This window comes from Phycodurus eques, chromosome 3 (assembly GCF_024500275.1).
Source record: "Phycodurus eques isolate BA_2022a chromosome 3, UOR_Pequ_1.1, whole genome shotgun sequence".
Taxonomy (NCBI): domain Eukaryota; kingdom Metazoa; phylum Chordata; class Actinopteri; order Syngnathiformes; family Syngnathidae; genus Phycodurus; species Phycodurus eques.
Window position 1 is genome coordinate 6095050 of NC_084527.1, and position 16616 is coordinate 6111665.

The 16616-nt window shown below is 42.2% G+C and overlaps 1 protein-coding gene across 2 annotated transcripts in view; it reads right to left on the bottom strand.

The window, feature by feature from the left end:
• The window catches only part of LOC133399845 (single-stranded DNA-binding protein 2), a 48556-nt gene extending 36545 nt beyond the window's left edge, over positions 1-12011 (bottom strand). The window contains exon 1 of one of the 2 annotated variants that reach the window (XM_061671780.1): positions 11886-12011. In XM_061671780.1, the coding sequence (XP_061527764.1) occupies positions 11886-11941 (56 nt within the window). In that variant the 5' untranslated portion in view covers positions 11942-12011. The remainder of the gene's footprint in view (positions 1-11885) is intronic. The other variant, XM_061671781.1, reaches the window with a different exon arrangement.
• Between the last annotated feature and the right edge of the window lie 4605 nt (positions 12012-16616).

Below are 16616 nucleotides of genomic sequence, written 5' to 3' on the forward strand. Positions count from 1 at the left end.
GTTTTTTTGTCTTAGTATTAAATGTGTTTACCAATTCTACACTTTACAGTGAATAAAGGTTTTATGATGGCAACAGTTTTCCGCTTGAACAGATTTCCCATGGGGGGAAATTAGTTTGAAAGCCTAACAAATCTCAGGTCATCCGTTGTCCTGGAAGGGAAAGGATGATGTTCACTCTTATAGGTTGAAGTTTTTGCAAATAGGTAGTGAATCACAGCCATAAAAAAATATAAGAGACACTTAATATTGTTTTAATAATATTCGTATCGTTTTTTTTTTTGTTTGTTTGTTTTTTTTAAACTCACGTTTGCTCAAACATGTCAGATCATGTCATTATGTCATTGTTTCCTATTGGAATGAAATAGCTCACATGGATTCACAATCTGCACCATTATACAATGCGAGATTGACTCTCCTTCCACTTGTCTGTCGTAAAACTGGACAACACCTGCCTCCATCCTAACGGGAAATCGGATGCTATGGGATGCTCCCCTCTCACGTGAACTCTGTGGCGCATCCATGTGCATGTTGTTCAATTGCAACATGGCACAGAAGCCCCAACAACACCCAAGGGAGATGTAGACGAATGTGCTCATCATTGGGTTAAAATGCCCTTCTTCACAACACTTGCGTAAATCTTTTTGACAGCAAACGTGATGTCACACACACACACACACACACACACACACACACACCAAACACACGCAGACACACACAAACACAAATGCAATTTAGGCAAGAATAGGATGTTACTAAAGCTTTCACAGAGGGTTTAGGATTTTAATACAATAACAAGTAATACATAAATGTAACATTCCATTTGTTTGTCAATGATCTACAAATTTAACTGTTTAAATAAGTAATATAATTAATATTACCTGGAATGAAAAACATCCATTACAGTTAAGCTGACAGAAAAGGTGTCAGTGCCGCTGTTTGCTCTTTAAAACTGCTGCTTGGGGACACTCCACACTCATCATGTTTTCCAAGGCCGGCCTCGTTTACAAATGTGCAGTCCTTTCTCATTTTTGGCAGCCCGATCCTCAACCGTAGCTGCAGGTTCCATTACCTCAAAGAATGCTGATTGGGCTGATCATTTTTGGACCAGACACAAACGTATCATTTCGACAAGATGCGCAAGATTACATATTGTCGCTGGTCTGTCCCAATGTTGTCTGTTATTTTTACACAATATCAACCAAATCTATAAACTTTCTTGAATGCTTTTCTCCCTATCGCTGCCAGCCCTCCCAGTTAACATGGATATTTGACTTCTAAAGCCGTCAATGGCAGTGAATGTGTTAAACAACTTAGCTCATCATTTTATTGATTGCATCACTCATGGCTCGAAGACCTTTGGTGAAAGACTTTGGGAAGATGATGAAACCACAATTGTTTGCTTTTGTGGAGTTATTAAAGGCCTTCTGTGTGGTCGAGTTGAGCGAAGATTGGATGTTGCTGCCTGTCGTCCTACCTTTTAATCAATGAAAGCGTGTTAAATAAGCGTTTGATTAATGATAGCTTTATAAAGTCCGAATACCAACTTTAACAAACTCAGTGTTTGGTAACTCCAATAAGATAGTGTTTAAAACTCATTCAGTGCCAGCCCTCCCAGTTAACATGGATATTTGACTTCTAAAGCAGTCAGTGGCATTGAATGTGTTAAGTTTGTGAAAAAGTGTGATTTTGGAGATAAAAGCATTCCACCCGACAGCGACGATATGTGCCAGAACCCTCACCAGATTGGAGTTACCTTGGATGTTTCAGATTTGCACTGTTGTTCAACCATTTTACACTGCATGGGAAAAAGATCAGGGGTGTAAATGTTACGATCAATTTTCTATCTCGATTTTTCGGTAAGGAACAATTCATACAGAGATGGAGAGCGAGCGTCTCTTGCTTTGATTGCAGCTGGGAGAAAGTGTTAGAGTTACCAAAAGTCTCCAATTACACATAATAATAATAATACATAAAGGTTACTAGATTTGTCACTAGTTGCTTTAGGGAAAAAAAAGTCTTTAGAGGCATCTGAATAGTTCCGAAATTGGCATCACTGCTCCTCGTGTTCCTGCATTTGTACGGTCGGTTTCTCTTTGCAGTGTGCAACAAAAATATACACACTTGAATTATCACCTGAGGGATGACATGATAAACTAAATAAAAACAACATATCAGCAGTTTTATCTTTTACATTTGATTCCCTTCCTGCACCGAATATAGCCCTCAACCGGGATTTTGGATGTATCATTCCACCCCTAATCTGTAGTATAGTGGTTCAAAGAGCTGAATTTCACCGCGATGACTTTCACTCAGCTGATTTGGGCTTGCTTCCAGTTCACAGAAAAAGGCCATTTGCAACTGCTCTCACAAAGTTGGAAGCCTACAGTATAATTGTATAACATTTCATGGAAAATGAAGAATTAAGATTGAGGTGGAGCTAGAATTGTTTCTTTCCCACAGGTAGTGTTTTGCTACTTGTTCTATATAGCTGAGAAATCAAATGTGAACTGGACCTTGAAAATCCCTAAGCAAGGTCATGTGCTGTGCTTTTTTTTTTTTTTAGAATGTCATCAAGGATTTAATCGGGACTGGAGGATACACACGTCTGTGCAATCAAGTGAGGACTGGTAAAGCTGAAGAACTCTGCTGCTCAACCAAACACAAAAGAAGAGGGGGAGGAGGGGGGGTAGAAACACGAATAGAGGGACTGCAGGAGGAAAAAAAAGCGAGTGTGTGTGTCTTAAGCAGTTTCTAAGCCTGGCCGTCATGCATGCTTAACCTTGCACTAGCGTCGGTGCCGTGCTGCTTGCATATCAATGGCGGTGGAATATCAGCAGCTGTCGTCACAGGAGGCACAGCAGCTATGAGCAAACGCGCCGGCACAGAGGTAAAAGTTGACACATGCATTGTGTTTGAAATGATTAGGCATATATTGTTTTTCTGTCATTTTGTATGTAAATACAATGTTTGGATTATTCACAATTAGATGAACTTCCATAATAGTCTAGAGGGTTTAATTTTCAAAACCATTACTTTTTTTGGACAAATTATTCAAAATACACCGTTCCAATTGATGATGCACAACATATCAGTTTAACAACTCTCTCATTGATTATGGATTATTATTGAATTGTAAGTCTATGGATGGGTTCCGCTTGTACCTCATTTGAGGATGCAAGATTTGCCTCTCACAGTTTGGAGTCCCACCCTTTTGAAGATGCTCCACAGATTCTCAGTAGAGTTAGAGTCAGGGGATGATGGTGATAGTTGATGTTAGTCGGCAACATATTGTGTTAATATCGTATTGTGACTCCCACACGTACTTAATAGACATCCTATCAGATTGCTCTGATGTCATCACCATCATTCTCACAGCAGCTAAATGGTACAGAATATCCGTTTTGTGTCCGGTGATTTGCTGTGAAATGTTGTGTAATGTTGGGCAAGCTACTTGGAAAATTTAGTGAGCTTCACTACATTGACGCTAACCCCCGGAGAAATGCAGCAAGCTGCGCTACAATAAAATGACAAAAGTAGCCAAACTACATCAAAGCTACTTCAGTTTCAAAATCTTTGGATCGACATATTTCTTCTTACCACTGCAATACCAATGTCTTGGACTAACCCAGTTCCAGCATATTATTATTATTAAGACAACTGAACAGTATGTCCTAAACAGATCATCTATCATAGTTGCAGATTTGGTCATCATTCTCCTCTATTAAATGTAGATTTTAGAATATTACACTGATTATTTAAATGAACCACAACAATTTACCTTCCTTCTAAATTCACTGATCACATGCACGATATAGATACAGTAGATAGCTAGATGGATAAATAGACAGAATGAAGAATGTGGCTTTACGATACCGAAAGGCGACTTGATGTTGCGAACAACGACGTTACGACCACGCTGCTGAATATGTGGTGAAACTTGTAACGTCACCGCTGCCTCACGCTGATGTTGCGACGTCACCGGTGTTTTTTATTCACAGGTAATTTCTGAGGCAATTGTAATTTCTGTTTTCATCAAACCAAAATGAGTTGTTGGCCTCCACAGTTAGGCCCGTGTTTGTGATTGTTCTTTCCACAATTGTAGCTCAAGTTACAGGAAATGTTCCGAGGGCGCGCATATTCCTGGCGTGCTGCTGCGGTTAACGGTAGAGCTGCGCATATGTGGCGTCTCCAGTATGCAACACAAAACTTCCTGAGAAAACCACAAATGCCACCGCTAACAACACGGCTAATGGTAACACAACAGACCACAACTGTCTCGCCGACGTGCAGTCTTCTTATTGGAAAAGTGCAGGGGTTCCTTTACAGAGCCAGGTGACAATTAGATATATTAAAAAAGTGGTAAAGTGGAAGGAAGGGAGCAGTGTAATGGTGGCTTTCTAATTAAAAAAGAAACACTTGAGGACACCCACGAGCTCCCAGGGGACAAACATTGATAAATATGCTCAGCCGTCTTTTCAAAGCTGTGACAAAAAAAAAAAAAAAAAAAAAAAGCTTTGAGAAAGCTGGGCGCTTTCCTCCTTTTTTGCCCCTCTTCTCTCCCTCGCATGCTATCTGATGCCAAACGAGCTCCTCTGTACCCTTGATCCATTCCAAAGGACCCCGAGGCTTACAGTAGCCATCTCCAAGCTCCGATCTGTTGATTGACACATCTCCCCGTCGCACTCCTGCTTGCGTTCATCAGAGGAACACACAAACACAACGCGCACCTTCAAAAGGTTGTTGCGGCTGACTTTGATAGCAGCCTCACTGGAAGGCTCCGGGGAACGATGCGTCAATGCGTTTAGCGGGTTCAAATACGTCTTCTGTGACAATTTTCATCACCTGTGGCATGATTGTGTCATGTGTCACGCGACGAAGACAAAAGCAAAACAGAAATAGTTCAAAGAGGAATATTCTCATTCATTAATTTCATTGTCACGCAATTGATTTTTGTAGTGCAAATTAGTATACATAACTTGGGGTGCAACTGCGTAATTCAAGACAAGCGCTGTAATGAAAAATGATGTCTAAAGTCAAAGATGATTGCTAACACAAAATCCAAAAAGGATCATTTTAACATGATTATTGTTGCTTTCATAAGATTCATTTACTTAATTTCCCTGATGGGGAAATTATATTTTACATGTATGTGTGTGTGTGTATATATATATATATATATATATATATATATATATATATATATATATAATAATAATAAAACAATGTACAGTGGTGTAGAACAGATATGCATCATAAAAATGATTACAAACAGCCTCCCAATATTTCAATATATATATATATATATATATATATATATATATATCCCATCTTTTACACCATCATACAGTGCAACCACAACGATAAACATGAAATGAATACCTCGTTGACAAAACGAAGCAATATCATATTTTCAAGGCAGAATTCTTGATATATCATTTGTATTGAAAGTCATGAAATGTTTGCAGGTATTGCACCGATTGATGTGGGTGTTGAGCATGTGTGTCACTTTTAAGAAGATCGTTTAAAGTTAGTCACTAAATACACAATAACCCAGGAGCCAATATTTGGAGTGATGCCTTTAAGGATTATCCAAAAAGGAATTGTGATTTTCAACGTGTTATTATTGTGGATTCTCACTGGTCACTGTAATAATGACAGAGTATTGTCATTCCCATTCATAGAGGCTGCATGGCGGACAGATGGAGATTGATTATGAGGGATGAAACATATGGGCAAAGCGTTGTAAGCAGACAGATCAGATGGGCTTACGGAGTTGCAAACGCTGTGCGTTCACTGCTGTTATCCAACACACACATTAATAGTGTTCACCACAAGGCCTGCTGCTTTAGGCAGATGGGTCAAACAAACAGAACAGTCTGCGCCACCAGATATCACCTGAATCATGTTTACAACTGTCACTTTCACTGCTGACAAACACTTGTTAACTCACGCCTGCAAGCAGTCAACTTCAAACTTTAGACAGTTTAAAAATTGGAAAGAATGTTTTTCTTTACAGGGTGTACCATAGGTTTGTGTAAATATGTTTTTAATGGTTTTTGTTTGGGGTTGTTTTTTTTTTGGGGGGGGGGCCTTATGAAATGTGTTTGCATGCAGAGCAACAAATTTAAATCATACTGAAGTTCCATGAAGGAACCAGTCACACGGTTGCAATCGAATTTAACAGAAAACAAACAACGTGGTTAATTGGCCAAATGCACATTATTGGAAAAATGATAATCCTCACTGGATGAGCTCGATGAAGCTGCAAGGCGCTGGAAAATTGATGGTGCGGGCCGGCATATGAGGAAACAAAATTATTGGACCGTTTTTTTTCTTAACGGAAATCTTAATGCCAAAAAGTATCTTAACAGGCGCGGCCTTCGCAGATCCCCAGAAACTCACTCAACTTGATTTTCATCTCCAGGGGGCGTTTGAAGGCCACGGTGTATCAGGAAAAGATACAAAACCTAAATCACCTCCCTGAACGCATCATCAATGCCATCACAAGCATAACTCCAGATGTGCTGACACGTGTTCTTCAGCAGTGGGGAACAAGCATTTACATGTGTTTTCCAAACAATTGTAGTTGTCCGGTTCATATCAGATCAATAAAAATGATTTTCAGTTAAAAAAAAAAAATCATGTTTATGGAATCCTATTGGACACCCTGTATAAACATAACAAACCTTATTTTGATTGATACTCTCAAAGAGCTGAAACTAATGTTGCTGCCATATATATATATATATATATATATATATATATATATATATATATATATGTATGTATGTATGAAGCAGCATTAGTATTAAGAAAAAAGATACAGAACAAAACACACAAACAGTCTCTCGACAAACTTTCCACATATGTATATAAATTTGTTAAAAAACTATTTTACTTTTGTTACCATGACAACTACGGGTCCAGGAGGTGGGCACTTGTTAAGCTCTGGTTCTAAATATGCGAGTGCCAGCTCCCAAACACATGAAAACCCACATAAAGACTTCATCACCATGCCACCAAATTGCTCGTTAAACAAACAAAAGCCAATGCAGCTCTGCTTACCTCGTGGATTTGACAGGGTTTCAGACGTGTAGTCTGACCAATGCAAAAAAAACACACACACGTCACAATGTGGCAAAATGAGCTTCTTGCTCACACACGTATGCGTGCGTGTGTGTGTGCGTGTGTGTGTGTGTGTGTGTGGGGAGGGCGGGGGATGTTCAGAATGATGAGCCACAAATGGCTAAACCTCCACCAGATGGAGGGCAGCTCCACATCAAACTGAACAACAATGACCATTTATGATAATTTGGCATACAAATGTGATAATAAGATGGCTGCCCCCTTTTTTTTTTTTTTTTTTCTTCATTTGAAGTCCAATAAAATAAACAATGACATTTAACGTTAAGATGAGCTGGGCGCATGTGTGTGCCTCATGTTGTACAGATCTAATGTAATGAAATGCACTTAAAAGGCAGAACTACAGGACATGGACTTTGTCCACCAACTGTCAGTGACGTGGACTTGTTGAACAACTGCAGTTCACAGCGAGTGGCCATGTAGTGTCACTTTTAATCACAATCAAGTGCAGGCCTTGACACAGGTACAGCCAAAGAGGCAGAGAAGAGAGGCACAAAGAAAGTGTTCAGTGAAGTAGTCGAAAATGTTTCCTCCGAATGTGATACAACGACGCACTATGTAAACCCACATTTCACATTTTTAATGTACACCATGCGGGCTTATCATTTTACTCCAGTGACCAAAAAAGGAGAGCTATGTTCCTGAGGTGTCACGTATCAAGAGGAAAGTAGAAACATCTTACAAGTTACCGCTCCATTGACAAGATTTATGTTTGATGTATGTTGAGAGATTTTTGTATTTTTTTTAGACAGCCTGGCAAAGGTATTCTAAGCATGAGGGCCCAAGGCTAAAAGGTAGCACTTGCAACTCAGAACGCAGTTGGAAATGAAGTTCCGCAAGGCAACATGTGCCTTGTTCAAGTCCGGACTGTTTGATTCTGCGCCATGCTCAATCATGGTACACTTATTTACGTCAGGCACCATGTTGGGCAACTGAGGGGTCCTCGGTAAGATTGGGAACAAAGTTTGCTGTGAATCCATATTCAGCTCAGTTCTGTTTACTTTGCATTTGTCAACATAAATTCTGACTCTTGAAAGAAATCACGTGTGAGTATGAGAATGAGACTACAAGCTTACTCACGAAAGTCAGCCTGTGGTTGCCATGGCAGCCAGCAAGGACTCGACAGCCGGTTACCTGTCAATTAAGCTGAAAACTTTCAGTTGCATGTTTATGAAAGCGTAGCTGCTCGGTGGCTGAACTCCGATCACTGCTTTATGGCACTTGCAAAATATTAGGAACGCCACTCAGCATCACCGTGTGCGTCTCTACAGCAAATCACAACCTCCTAAAAGCGCACGAAAATAAATCAACACCTCTCTCCAATAAAACGTGAACATTATGATCCTCATAAATGGAGGGTTTATGGGCATTTTTAATAGTGTAGCTGATCAGGGCTATGTGCACGTCATCTGTTGCCTCCTTTGTTGTGGCTGTAATAATTTGGTTCACTAATGAGCACATATCACTCAAATAAAGGTCATTTGGGAGCAGTTATGACCAAGCGTTTGAATCTTAGCTGCGGATGTTGTTCTTTGTTTTTTTGTTATCAAGAACAAAGAGGTTTGCTGACATTCAAAAGCATTTAAGCTACGAAACAGAATGAAAGGCGGATAACATTTCTAGAGAACGAGAAAATGTGCTCTCCTTTAGTTGTTCTCCAAATCTCGGGCACATTGTGCAGACTATGAATTATATTAAAGATACGTTTTATGTGCATCTGCAGCAAGGACACAAGGGGGACACATCCGATGAGCAGTTGTACGGAGGTCAAACGCATTTAGATTTCAAACGCATGTACAGTACGTGCGCCTGCACGGGTCCATCCTGAGGTCAACACGACAACCAATGAACTAATGATCCAGCAAATTCCATCACCCCAGCTCATTCCTCTCCTGTCTCTCTCTCTCGCTCTCGCTCTCTAATCTGTTGTCGCCCTCGCTCGCTCTTTGATGGCCCGCTGTGCGGCAGAAATGAGAAACAACGGCTCGGCGGCAGCAGTCGGACCCGGTCTGCCTCTCTGATACACGCCGCTGATAAACAAGGCAGCTTGTTAAGAACGAAATTAATCTCGCCCTTGCCTGCCTTTTGCCTTTCGCAGCGTTTCCATCTTCTCAGACAGTCCTGTATTTTGTCACGGCCTTGGCAGTGGCGCACAAGATAAACCTTGCCTTTTGGGCACAGATAACCGCAAATTCTATGCAACGTACGTATGTAGTAAAATTAGGAAGTTGAGTTTGCAAGAGCTTTTTCAATCGAGGTCCTGCTTTATAAAGATAAATATGCTAAATTCTTATGAACACTGACACGAAGCTTTTATGCAGCCTGTATTGGGAAAGTAATCATATTTGGCTACCTTCCCAACCAATCAGTGGAGCAAGGTAATAATACGTTTTTAAAAAGTTACAAGTGATTTCGTGTCAGCCGACTGTGGGCGAGAGGCAGGCTACACCCTTGCCTGGTCAGCAGTCCTTCACAGGGGACAGACAACCATCCACACTTACATTCATATCCATGGAGGATGTAAAGTATTAAATGAATTTCACATGCATGTTTTTGGAATGTGGGAGAAAACCAACACGGAGAAGAGGCAAACACCACATGAGTCATTTTTGTCGAGGGCTGCATTTGTTGGTCCAGTTTCCCTCACAGGCCCGTCATGACAGTGAAACCGTATCAATGTTTCATCGCCTCATCGTACTATTCCATACAGTATGCACAACACATTGATGGAGAACTAGTTTTGACATTTAGAAGGCAAGGATAATAGTTTAACTATTGTTCAAGTGACTGTAAAATAATTCTCGCAATAGCTCAACGTTATTCTTTATTGCACATGAGCATTTGAAATGTTGGCACAGATTTGAGTAAAAATCATGGAAGTTGACGCAAATGAATTGATTTCACGGGCCACCTAAAATGATGTGGCGGGCCAGATGTGGCCCCCAGGCCTTGAGTTTAACACGGGCTCCAAACTGATATTTTTTTTAGTTCACGGACTAATTTGGATATGTTCATATGCTCCTATTTTCAAACAAGGAAGAGTGCGATAAAACGTAAAAGTTGAATGTGAAACACAATTTGAATGTGTCATGAATCAAAATGTTTTTTTTGTTTTGGTTTTTTTTTCATATTTATGATTTATTTTCCCTATACACACCCGGCACAATTAAGCATATTGTTAAATTAAAGCCTTTCTGCAGTGTCAGACAAAACTGAACATTTTTGTAATACAGCTTTGCATTGGCTCGCAGTCAGGAATGGTGTCGACATCGCTATAGGGGTCCCCTCCATGTAATACACAAATCTCTGCTGAGTTTTGACAACAGCCTGGAAGGAAACTGGGGGGGGGGGGGGGGGGGGGGAGGTTGCAGTGTTGACTGCTGTCCTTTTCATATCGATTAGCCGTGAAGAACTGCAACACGAGGGCCGAATTTACCGGCAAGCACCCAATCGCCGTGCCGGCAAATGACTCAAAAGAAGCAAAAAGTGAGCATTTGAAGCAAAGCAATTCTCCAACAGCAATGCAACCGTCATAAGCTCGCGAAAAAGTCGTATTATGCGCCCGAGAGAGAACGCAAACGCAGACCTGACAAATTGGCCGATCGTAATTCTGACACTGTGACCTAACGGCAATGGCTGTGCACAGTCCACCCAAATTGGGAATGCATCTTATAGGAGAAGCCGGTTTTAAGTTGTTCCATTGAGCAAGGCAGCAAACAACTTAAGTAAATAAAGCCCCCATTACGCAAATGTCTGTCCTTGAACATGGGTGTATCGCTGTGTTAAAACAAATAAACTGTAAGCTGAGGTAATGAATAAGACATATAGAGAAAGCAAGCACTTAGAGTTAACGTGAAGAAAATGTGTGCGGACACAAGTGACAGGTTGTCTTGCATATCATCATCATCATCCGCTGGCAAACCAGTACAACACAAGGTTTTCTCTTGCAAAAGTTTCACTTGACATCAAGTACTCCTTAACCACTTTCAAAGACAACATAAAGCAGTAATAAATTTACCCCAGTGCGTTAAAACGACACAAAAATATTGTACGTGATCATATTACAGGAGAAACATGAATATTTGGTGAAAGGTGAAGGAAAACGTGTACAGTGTGTAACGACATGCTTTTATTTCTCCACAGACACAATCATTTAATTAGATTACTATTTGTCATCAAACAAAAACAAGCACTTAAAAAAAAAAAACGATTTAATCCTCATCTCCAATCTTGCAAACGTAAATACAATCATTTGGGAGAATTTCAAGAACCCGTGCCCGCAGCAGCCGAATGCGCGCATTTCGTCCATGAGCATCCACGCACAACGTCTAGTTTCTCTTTCGCATGGAGGATTGCACTGCTGTCAGCCAGCGCAGCATTTGAAACGCGTGTGCAAAAGACAAAAAAACAAACAAAACAAAAAAACAATCAGAAGTTAATTGGCACACCCAACATATTGTACAACAGCCAGAAAACTGCGCATTGAATTCTACAGTATGTTGTCCCAAAAAAAAAAAAAAAAAAAAAACTAAGAGAAAAGACGTCCAAACTGTCAATCTTTCCTGTGAACGGAGGAAGCGGTCAACTTTCCAAGCCGGAGCAGAGCTCCGCGCCGCGCGGCTCCGTGCGTGCCTGCGCGCGGCTGCACACGCGCCTCCCCCCACCCCCCACCCCTCTCCCCCCACCACCCCCTCCTCCTTCTCCGGCAGCCTCGGTTTCCTCCCCCCATAAATAAAACTTACTTTTCTCTGGCTTGGCTGTCGGACGGCACGTTGCTACTCTTGCCTTTGGCGTACATGCTTGCAGAGAGCTCCGATTGTCACGCACCTGTCAAGCCATCACAACCTCCTTGGGCACAGCCCCGTCACCATGGCGACACGAGCAGCGTCCGCTCCTATTGGATGCCGCCTCAAGCAGGACCGCCCACTCGCAGCGGCGACGGCGGCTGAGTGACACCGCCGAAGCCACGCCTATCCAACCAAGCCCCGCCCCCTGCCCTCCCCTCTCCTGTCTGTCTCTCTCCCCTTTGCTTTCCATTTCTGAGCGTGTCTGTCTGTGTGTCTGTCTGTCATTTCTTCCCTAATTGGAAAGGCTCTCCTGAAACACACACTCACAAACACACACACACACACACACACACACACACACGCATACACACATCCTCTCTCCTCTCTGTGCAAAGGGGAATTTGAAACCGTCCAACCACTCGCTTCGGCTGCGCCTTTTTACAATCAACCGCCTATACGTGCACACATACACGCAGACAGACACACACACGTACAACACACACAGTGGAGTGTGCATAAAACTCTTTGCATATACAGACTTCTCCACAGCTGTGTTTATTTACATTCGTGTTGACCGGGCAGGTGCACACATATCCACTAGGTGGTGCTCATGCACCTGCCCTTTTGCCCTGGATGAAAAAAAGTGCCCTTGTCACTGTTGGCCATTTTCACCCCTTCATTCATTAATGTCAGGGGAAAGAAACTTCCGGTCATCGATTTTACCCAAAGTGTTTTGAAATCTGGCTGGCATTTATTTGAGTCATTGGGGGAATTGTAAATATGATCCGGCCTTTCCCTCAGCCCCCCACCTTCTCCTTCCAAAAACCTGTCATTTGAACAGGGGTGTGTTGACTTTTTATATCCACTATAGCCTCTCCTTACCTCCTTTGTTAATAGTTGTATTCATGACTGTGTTCATAGAAATTAATACATAAGTTAGATACATACTACTACTTTTTCTTAATTGCATGAATCATTTTGCCAATGGGTGCCGTTTTTGGGCGGCTTGAGCACCTGCCCCCCAAAATGTCTGTGCACATCCCTGGAGTTGATGCAAACACATGTGGAACAAACGTGTTCGGAAACGTCCCGTGGCAAAGAGATGAATGTGTGACATGAAGTAAATAAATCGTTTTTAAAAAATTCACCTAAATGAAAAATAAATCAAATAAATAAATGAAGTGTGGCGGGTGGAGTAGAGGAGCAAAACAATCACCTGTTGGAGCAGCTGCCAAGTTTGTGTATGAGATTTCAGTGTCGGAATGAGAAGCAGCAACTTCTCAAACGTTGACGATATCGTACTGATGTGATCTACTGACTTCACCAAACTGTTTTGTTCTTTTTCTGATGCTTTCATTACAATCACTTCCACTTGTTGTTTGTTTTCAGTTTTTTTCGTTTTGTTTGGTTCGGGGAGGTCACAGTCTCCTCTTCAGCTGGTAAAATGCAATGCTCTATAGGGTTTAAGTCTGCAGATTGACTTGGCCAGTCTACAACTTCCCACCTCTTGAGCCCGATGAACTCATTTGTTGTTTTGGCCATTTATGCTTATCAGATCGTTCCAAATGATTGTATTCCTACAGCCAATGTTGGGTGAAATGGCTCTCATTGATTTTCCATCTTCTCTCAGATTCACAATTGCTCTTTTCTCACCCGTAGATAGCTGTTCGGTTTTCCCGTTGGTTACACCTCCAACTATATTAATTGTATTCTTCACAGGCAAAATACGGTCAGGGATAATTTATAGTCTTATTTCTACTTCCTGGCTTACTGTTGCGGGAGTCATGCGTTGAATGGACAGCTATGACATTACCTCGTTCTACTTCTGTCTTATTGTTTGGGGTGTCAGGTGTTCATTGATGCGGGAGGTCGCATTAAAGTGCGCAGCGTATCCGAGTGTCGGAGGTCAGATGGACAAATGTGTCATTTTTGTCTTACTTCTGTGACCTACTGTTTCATCATAACTCAGTGTAGCTGTTTCCTGTTGGTCTGCATTCTCTTTGGTGGTTTGTTGGGTGCTCTCCGCTTCGTCACTGTTCCTAGTTGCAGTGCTAGACAGTTGTAGTGCTGCATGTTTTGTCTCGCAGTTCCTGTTTCTACAAGTGCGGCCTTGAGATACAATGTTGAATTCATTCTATGACCACGCGTGTAATGCGAGACCCTCGCACTGTATCTCAAATCATCTTTCCCCATTGAAATGGATGGAAATGCTATTAATCCATTGCAGCCTCCCCCAAGAAAATGTTGTTTTATATATACATGAGAAAAACACATTGTAATAATTATGCATAATTAAATAGAATGCAAAGAATGACATAGTTTGTGCATAATCTAGGGCAGCGGTCCTCAATCTTTTTTTGCACCACGGACCCCGTAGTCGCTGCGCAGCGAGACAGACGCCCACGAAATAGAATAAAGCAACATTTTCTGGAAAAGTATGCCTTAAAAGTAAAATCTTGGGGGACTTGGGCTCAGTGAGCAAATTTGTACTTTTGCATGTTTTGCGGTAATGATGCGGTAATGAGGAAAAATGAAAAGCATAAACTACAGGAAATACAGGAAAGTGTCTTGCTGCTCAGAAGAACAAAATGAAATCACTAACAATGATGAGTATCATTCACTTCAAACAGTATATGCAGATAAAGCAACCACAAAGCACAAGCTATGGTCATATTCTGCCAATACTTAATTGAAACAATACCTGTAATATGCAACTACTCTAGGTGCACCTTTGGTGGTCACTGAAGCAAAAACATGGGCATGGGAGGAGTTCGGTGAGGCCATGGAGAAAGACCTCCGGACGACTTCGAGGAAATTCTGGTCCGGCGTCTCAGGAGGGGGAAGCAGTGCACCACCGACACTGTGTATAGTGGGGCGAGGGCGCTGCTGACCTCGATCTGGGACGTTGTGAGCCGGTGGGGAGAATACTTCGAAGACCTCCTCAATTCCACTGACACGCCTTCCCATGAGGGAGCAGAGTCTGGGTTCTCTGAAGCGGGCTCTCCTATCTCTGGGTTTGAGGTCACCGAGGTGGTTAAAAAGCTCCTCGGTGGCAAGGCCCTGGGGGTGGATGAGATTCACCCGATTCCTCAAGGCTCTGGATGTCTGGCTGTCCTGGTTAACACGCCTCTGCAACATCGCAGTAGGTCTAAGGTCTATTCAGGGGTGCTGGAGAGGAGGGTCCGTCGGGAAGTCGAATCTCAGATTCAGGAGGAGCGGTGTGGTTTTCGTCCTGGCCGTGGAACAGTGGACCAGCTCTACACCCTCGAACTCCCACGCACCCTCGAGGGTGCGTGGGAGTTCGCCCAACCAGTCTACATGTGTTTTGTGGACTTGGAGAAGGCGTTCGACCGTGTCCCTCCGAGGGTCCTGTGGGGGGTGCTTCGGGAGTATGGGGTACCAAAACACCCCGATGGTAACAGTTGAGGGAAAATGTTTGGAAATTGGAAGAACTTGGCAGTACACAACAACCATAAAGTACAATCATAATAATAAAGAAATTGTTTCATCAATGCCTTATCATCTTTGCAAAGGCAGAATTTGTACCTAGTAAAGTGTCAACCGACTGTCGACATATATTCTTCACAGCCTATGATGTGTTTTCGGGTTTTACCGCTGGTTGCATGTCACGCAGTCGTCCATCCTCGAGGAGGATCCACGCCACAGGTTGTCACAACATAACAAATCCGCTAAGGGGAAGGGACGCGAGAGGAACAAGGTGGACCGCGGCATGGCACTGTATTCCGCATGTGAAGTAAACACTTCGGGCTGTTATAAAAGGGCTGATTCACGCACAGTAAGCTCTTTGGGAAGAGCGTGCGCGTGTGCAGGTGTGTGAGCGTGTGCAACGTAAGGGCGCAGCACAGGGACAGCAGTGTTTACGCTTACGCAATGCTCCTGCGATGTGACCCACTTGGAGTGGATGCTGCCTTGTTCTCTTCTGTTATCTCTTAACCCCCCCACAACTCCACTTTCTCTCATCTCGATCACCCCCTCCCAGTGCCAAATTAACCCCTTTCCCCCGGAGACGTTTCTATTTCTGACAATCAGAACTTTTGGTTTTGGGATGAGTCCCTCTGGGTTGATCACCATGACAACCACTCACATGCAACAGCCACGTGTTGGAGAGGATGGCGAGGAAGACAAAAGAGGAAGGGGGTGAAAGAATAAGGATGACGTGGGCGAAGAGAGGTGAAACTGTGAGGGAGATAATATTCCATGAGATCCATTCAAGTCATACAATCCTTCGTTATGTTGCCTGTGTGTGTTCAAGCAAGCAACTCAAATCTTTACCACAATTTTGAAATAACTGCATGGTTAAATGGAAAATGAAGATGACTGAAGGAACAATCCAATGCACACTGACAGTAGACATCCCAAAAACAAAACAAAACAAAACCAAAAAAAAGTATTTTAAGTGGACAGAAAGATCATCTGTACTGAGTTGATCTCCATGAACAACCTGGTGACCTTTCCCCTTTGGAGGTAATAAGCATTTGTCTCGTTGGAGATTAATTTAGTAATACAGGTACATCTCAATAGATTAGAATATGCTAGAAAACGTCATTAATTTCGGTAATCATACAACCCCAATTCCAACGAAGTTGGGACGTTGTGTTAAACATAAATAAAAACAGAATACAATGATTTGCAAATCATGTTCAACCTATATTTCATTGAATATAC